Below are 5,977 nucleotides of genomic sequence, written 5' to 3' on the forward strand. Positions count from 1 at the left end.
GGGGGGGGTTGAACCGTAAAAGCGATATACATACCGCTCGCCCCACACCCTCTGCTCCCTTCATCCGCAGCACAGCAGCACCAGCAGCGTAGTGTGTTCGTTATTGCAGCCACACTGGCCGTGACACCACCTGCACTAATTTGTCGAGTTAGTTTGTGTTGCGGGCTGCCTACACACTGAAAAGTCCCGCCCGCTCCCGCACCCATCCCCCGAACGAACATACACACCTCTCATCGCTTTGAAAGGGGCCCATGTTCGCCATATAATATCAGCAAGCCCCTCCAAAAAAGTGAAATCAGAATACTCTGTGTGGCAGCGCGGCTTTGATATTTGGCGCGCTGCAAGTGAGCGGGTGCAGGTGCACGACTGCACGTCCGGTGCACCCACTAAGCCGTTAATGTCCGCCCCCCGCTGGGCTGGGCGGCTCGGTACGCGGCCACATCATGGACCACCCTATGGTCGCGCCTATGTGCTGCCTATGGGCACTATGGGCCCGGCCGGCCGGGCCGGGGCTAAGCCCTGCGAGCGGCCCCCGGGCCCTGCATTAGTTCGGTAAGCCCCGCCGCCGCCCCCGCCGCCGAGCTCGGTGACCATCCTGACCAGAGGGCTGATGTGGGGTGCGTAGCGCTGACCGCGCTTTTACTCACGTGTGTGCGGGTGGGATTGAGAGAGTGAGGCCACTCCAGCATCGCCGTTTACCAGTTTGTGGAAAACCGGAACCGGAAACGCCTTTTTCCTCGCGTAAAGACAGCTACTAGGGACCGATGTACAAACTGTCTGAGTGTAACTTATTTTTAACTATGTGTCCCAAAAAATTAATTAAAAATAGGAGTTATGGATCAGGGCCATCAGGTAAGAATAACGTTAGCAGTAGCAGGTGCCTACCACTGACACTTGCGTGTTCTATTCGATTCCTCCTCGCGCCTCCCGAAGTTTCTTTGAAAATTCCTCATTTTTCTTTTGCTTGTTTTCTCGGAGGCGAAGGCGAGTACTGCACTGAGCGTTGGTCGGTAGCGCTTGGGGGAGCACTGGCCGTTAACACCGCTGTCTGAGGACTCGCGATGTCCTGAGAACACACAGTGTGCGGGGGGCCCGGGTTAGGGGGAGGGGGAGGGGGGTGTGGTGGAATTGCGAGGCCTCCTGGCCGCCGCCGCCGCCGCGCCAAGCCGCCGGAAGCGCGCCTCCTGCGAATTTAATTGCTACCGTTTTGTATGGCTGCGGTGCGAAGACCAGCCCGACGGGTTCCTCCGCAGCGCCGCTACACAGCAAACAAACAAGCGACAAATAATCCCCATGATACACGTCTCGTCCAACAAAAACAACAACACTGTTCGGGTTGGAATAACGTCTGACACGAAAATTTCGTGATGGTGGTTGGTCTACATACGGGATGGGCGACGTTGAATGCGGGGTGCGACGCGCGCGCGCATACACACACACACACACTCTCGCACACTCACACTCACACACTCACACTCACACACCTGCTTCCATTGGCCCGGGGCGTCACCGCCGAGGGCGAGGGAATTACCTAGGAGAGCAGCGCGCCGTCCTCAGCGACAAGTCCCTTCTCCCTGCTCCTGGCCGGGCGGCGGGCCCCACGGAAGGAGCAGGCGCGGTCTCGGCTCGGCCGGGTAATTGCGTCCAACACGATAGGTTTCTAATGTCCATCCCCCCCGTCCACGACAGCCCCACGGCTGACGCCTCCTGCCTCGTGGCCGAGTGTCTCGTAGATGCCTCACTGCTGTCTCGTGGAGCCTTTGTTTGTATCATTGCTGTATCATGTCTGCTGGCTCATGTCTCATAGAAGCTGGGCCCAACTTTCTTAGCTGACTTGCAGGTCAGGGTTGTCTCATGACTGCCTCTTGATGATCAGCCCACGGTTTGCTTCATGCCTCGCTCCATGGCATGCCTCATAGCCGCCACATTGCAAACCCACGTGTCCCTCACGGCGGCGGCGTGGCCTCACCAACACGCGCGTGCACGCACACGACGTGTCACGGCTGGCGGCCGCCGCCGCCGCGGCCCGGTACCTCTGCAGCAGAACGCGTGCGCACGCGCGCGAAGTCCGCGCGTCTAGTCGGCTATATAGTCCATCGTTGTGTTTGTTGTCTGTGTTGTACACATTCGCTAGCCGGCGAATGAAAAATGAGCGGCCATACTGCGCCGGACACGAGCATGAGGCGCAGGCCACGCCCGAACCACCGGCTCGAACTAGACCGCGCGGTGCGCGGCGGTCAGCCCTGCTGCTGCCGTACGGCTCCGCCCTCCCGCTAGCCGCGGCCGCGAGCCTGCCGAAAAATTTTCGGGTATTTTTGTTTTGATTTTAATGTCCGAAAATCCCCGATCGCTCTGTGGTCCTCATGCTAGTAGAGGTGAAAGGGCAAGGAGAGACAGTTTTGGGAGACTGTTTCAAAGAAAGGGGCGGGGAGAGCCAATAAGCTATAACAGCGTCGTCGTCCTGCGTGGAAAGATTTTCTCCCCTCCTCGACTATTTGACATGGACGCGTGGAGTCCGGTAGGAGACCAGTTTGGGTGCGCAGCATACACGCGAAGCAGCCAGGGATGCCCGGCGGCGAACGCACACACATGCACACACACACACACGCAGAGGGCCGGGTAGCCCGTCGGGGGCGTGCCCGGGGAGGCCAGGATAGCGGCTGCTCCGGCTCATGGAGCGGCTCGTGGAGCGGGGCCCCACTGGGGCCCATGGGCTCATGGCCTGGACTGCGATGGACCGCCCGGGCCAGCGGCCAATCAGCCCTTTACATGTCCGCGCTTAATGATCCGCTGTCCAGCTCCCCCTCACTACCCTCCTTCCACCACCCTCCCCCTCCACCCCCTGCCCCCAGTGTGCCCGGCGCAGCCCGTTCGGAGAGAAACACGGGGTGCGCGCGGTGCTCTCGCAACCCCTTCCGGCTGACTTCTATACCTCCCTATCCATCCCACGCCCCAAAGCTCCCCTCTACCTCTCCACGCACCCACCCATGCCCTTTCTGTACTCCTCTAAACTCCATTGTGGCATTTTGGATTTATTTTTGTTTGGGCCATTTTCGGGCACATCAGTTGGTTTTATAAAAGTTTTTAAAAAGTTTTTATAAATGGATTTTGACAGTCAAGTTGAAAGAAACTCGGCACAAGAGGCGACCCTAATGAGGGCGCGTGCAACGTACTGGGTAGGTGATCACTATAAGGGCACTTTTCAAGTTGTTCAGCTTCATTTTCAGACAGTCGCTCTAATATAGAAGGAAAAGTCCCCCTCCCCCCTTTGCTAGCGCAGAGCGGGCGACCGGTGTGTGTCATCACATGTGTGTGTTTTTTTTTAAATAAAATAAGTCTAATACTCGGTGAGTATGACCACCATGTGGCCACACTTTGCTGGCGGTTCGAACCCTTGAGAGCATAAGAGTAGTACGTTGGGAGGATGCACATCCACACCGCATGTATTAAAGCTCCTTTTTCAAGGTTTATATGTCATTTGGAAAGTATTAAGTGAAAGGCACGACCTGGAAGTACTCTTACCAGACCGCGCATCGGCCTCATTACTCTTTCTGACCACCAGTTTTCAAATCTTCGCGCGCTTTCTGTAGAGGCGAGAGTGGGCAGGAGGGGAGTTCGAGCTATCGACTTCAGAGCTCGCTCGCCACTCCCTCCGCTTTAGTTGTTGTTGGTTTTGTTGTTTGTTGTTATCTCTCATTTGAATTCTTTGAAAACATGAGTGTACCTACAGAACTTTCCCTAGAAGCTGTGAAGAAATTTATGTTGGAAAATGGAGGAAAAGTTACTAATCACGACCTTGTGAAGCATTTTAAACAATTCCTCACGAATCCTGTCAATCGAGGTTAGTAATGAATGTTGGTCGTTGCTGGAGGTTAAGTTGTTACAATTTTGTTTATTTTAGTAGATTGCTGTACATAACACTCACGGTGAAACATAAAATGATCACATAATTTGAAATTCTGACATTTTTACCCAAGATGTCTCAGAACTTATCTATATTAGTTGTATTTTAAGTAATCTTAACCTGTCACATCAACAACAGATACTGTTGTCAGTGTTTCACAGGATAGTTTTATTAGATTCAATCGTGTACATGGCCATGAAGAACTTAATTGGAGTTATTATTGTTTTAAAAACTCGGTGAGTTGTACGCAGACGGCTAGATTTTGGTTCAATGAGGAGCAAGCGAATGTGTTCAATGTTCTGCTCTACTTTTAGTGTTCCAATTACTTTGATTTGAAAAATGTAGCTTGGCTATCATCTTATTGTCCATTATTGCAATTAAATTTTGTTTTTAATTTTTTGTGACTGTTGTGCAATGAACTTTCACCGTCTCTGATTTGAAATGACAGGATTGTTCAACAAGTGGTTGGTTACACATTTCCGATATTTTTCTTTAGTTTGGGCTGGATGGTGCAATATTAAAACCGGTGAACCAGTTGATCTTATAAAATCCCTCTAACTTGTCATTTTGTTTGTTTTAGTGGAAGCCCGAGAACATTTTAAAGAAATAGTTAATGTTGTAGCAACGATTCGCACAGAAGAGGTTTGTGATCCTTATTTATTTTCGTACCAGCCTCATTTTTATGAATTGGCATTTTATCCCTATGTTTTTACTCTCCACCATTCAGGGAGAAAAGTTTCTTGTCCTTAAAAAGAAGTATCGGGAACCAGAAAACTATGAGTCATCGCTCCTCCCTTCCTTCCCAACATCACCTGTCCCTTCAGAAAGTTTGTCCCTTAATCCAAACTATGAGTCTGTTTGCTCGTTTTCCCCTCTACAATATAGTCACTTGGCTACTAGTAATACAAGTTTATATACTTCTCCATCACAACCCTACTCACAATCTCCAGACCCCATGTCACCTTCTCGTGCTCCACCACCATATAGAGCTCCCCCACCTCCAGTTGTATCTCCAACTAGAGGACCTCCGCCAGCTCCTCACATTTTGATGCCTCCACCTCCTCCACCATCGAACAAAGGTCGTCCTCCTCCAATTACGGCCTTGCTCTCAGAAGAAGCTGCAACTGCGGAACTTGCCAGACAGTCTAGTATTGACTCCATTGATGGGGCTGATGACCCTTCCACTGCGCCACCTGTTCCACCACGGAGGAAAAGCAGTGTCAAGTCTCTCAAGATGGATAGCAACAAGGAGAACTGTTCAGAAAATCTGTCAGACCCTAAGAAACGGCCTAAAAGTGATGATTTTGATTCCAAAAGGGTAAGTTTTAATGAGACTGTCAAATGTTTCCATCATCATTTGTTTGGGGACTGCTACTGATTGTAATTTTTAATTAACTATACCTAAAGCTAGAATGTCAGCAAATTTTGATGTCCAACTATTAACTGTGGGCATTTAACAATTTCACTCTTACCGATTTATTTTTAACATTGAGTTACTGTATTTTTATTTTAAACAAAGATTTGATTTTAAAATAAGAAATATTTTAAAAGTTAGTTATAAAAAATTGAAAAATTATATTGTTTTCTTAACCATCTGATAACTTTTAACTGGCTTGCTACCCAAACTAATGGTTACTGTTTGAATATTTTATAAGTAACCAACATTTACTTATTGACTAATTTTACTAATCCCTAATTGGTTTGTGTGTGTGTGCCATTCGGTTTTGCTTAGAATTCGCTTGCCGAGTCGGAGGCTGAGCACAAGATCAGCGTGCGCGACGCTATGCAGAAGTTCAACCGGCTGGCGTCCGAGAACGAGCTGCAACGAGCGCACCCCCCGTCCAGAAAGAAGCCTGACAAGGTAAGGAAGCGGCGCCCGGCGCCTCTGCCTGGCAGTGCCGGCGCTGCCGCCCACCTCCCGCTGCCAGCAGCGCACGCCAAGTCCCCACCATGCGTGTGGTGAATTTTCATTCCGATTCCTGATTAGAACATTCGATGAGGTCGGTAGAGTTCCCATGCGCCTCTATGACTTGCTGATCGTCATTCCGCTCCGCCCCCCCCCCCCTTTCCCTC

The 5,977-nt window shown here is 50.8% G+C and overlaps 1 protein-coding gene across 1 annotated transcript in view; it reads left to right on the plus strand.

Annotated features, from left to right (window-relative positions):
* Positions 1-3,652: 3,652 nt before the first annotated feature.
* The window catches only part of LOC113202392 (ankyrin repeat domain-containing protein SOWAHB), a gene marked incomplete in the record, with an annotated part of 141,076 nt that continues 138,751 nt past the window's right edge, over positions 3,653-5,977 (plus strand). Inside the window, 4 exon segments of the mRNA XM_052266230.1 lie at positions 3,653-3,841; positions 4,485-4,546; positions 4,632-5,222; positions 5,637-5,765. Coding sequence (XP_052122190.1) covers positions 3,715-3,841; positions 4,485-4,546; positions 4,632-5,222; positions 5,637-5,765 — 909 coding nt within the window.

This window comes from Frankliniella occidentalis, unplaced genomic scaffold, assembly GCF_000697945.3.
Source record: "Frankliniella occidentalis isolate FOCC.00 unplaced genomic scaffold, Focc_3.1 Scaffold36, whole genome shotgun sequence".
NCBI classification, from domain to species: domain Eukaryota; kingdom Metazoa; phylum Arthropoda; class Insecta; order Thysanoptera; family Thripidae; genus Frankliniella; species Frankliniella occidentalis.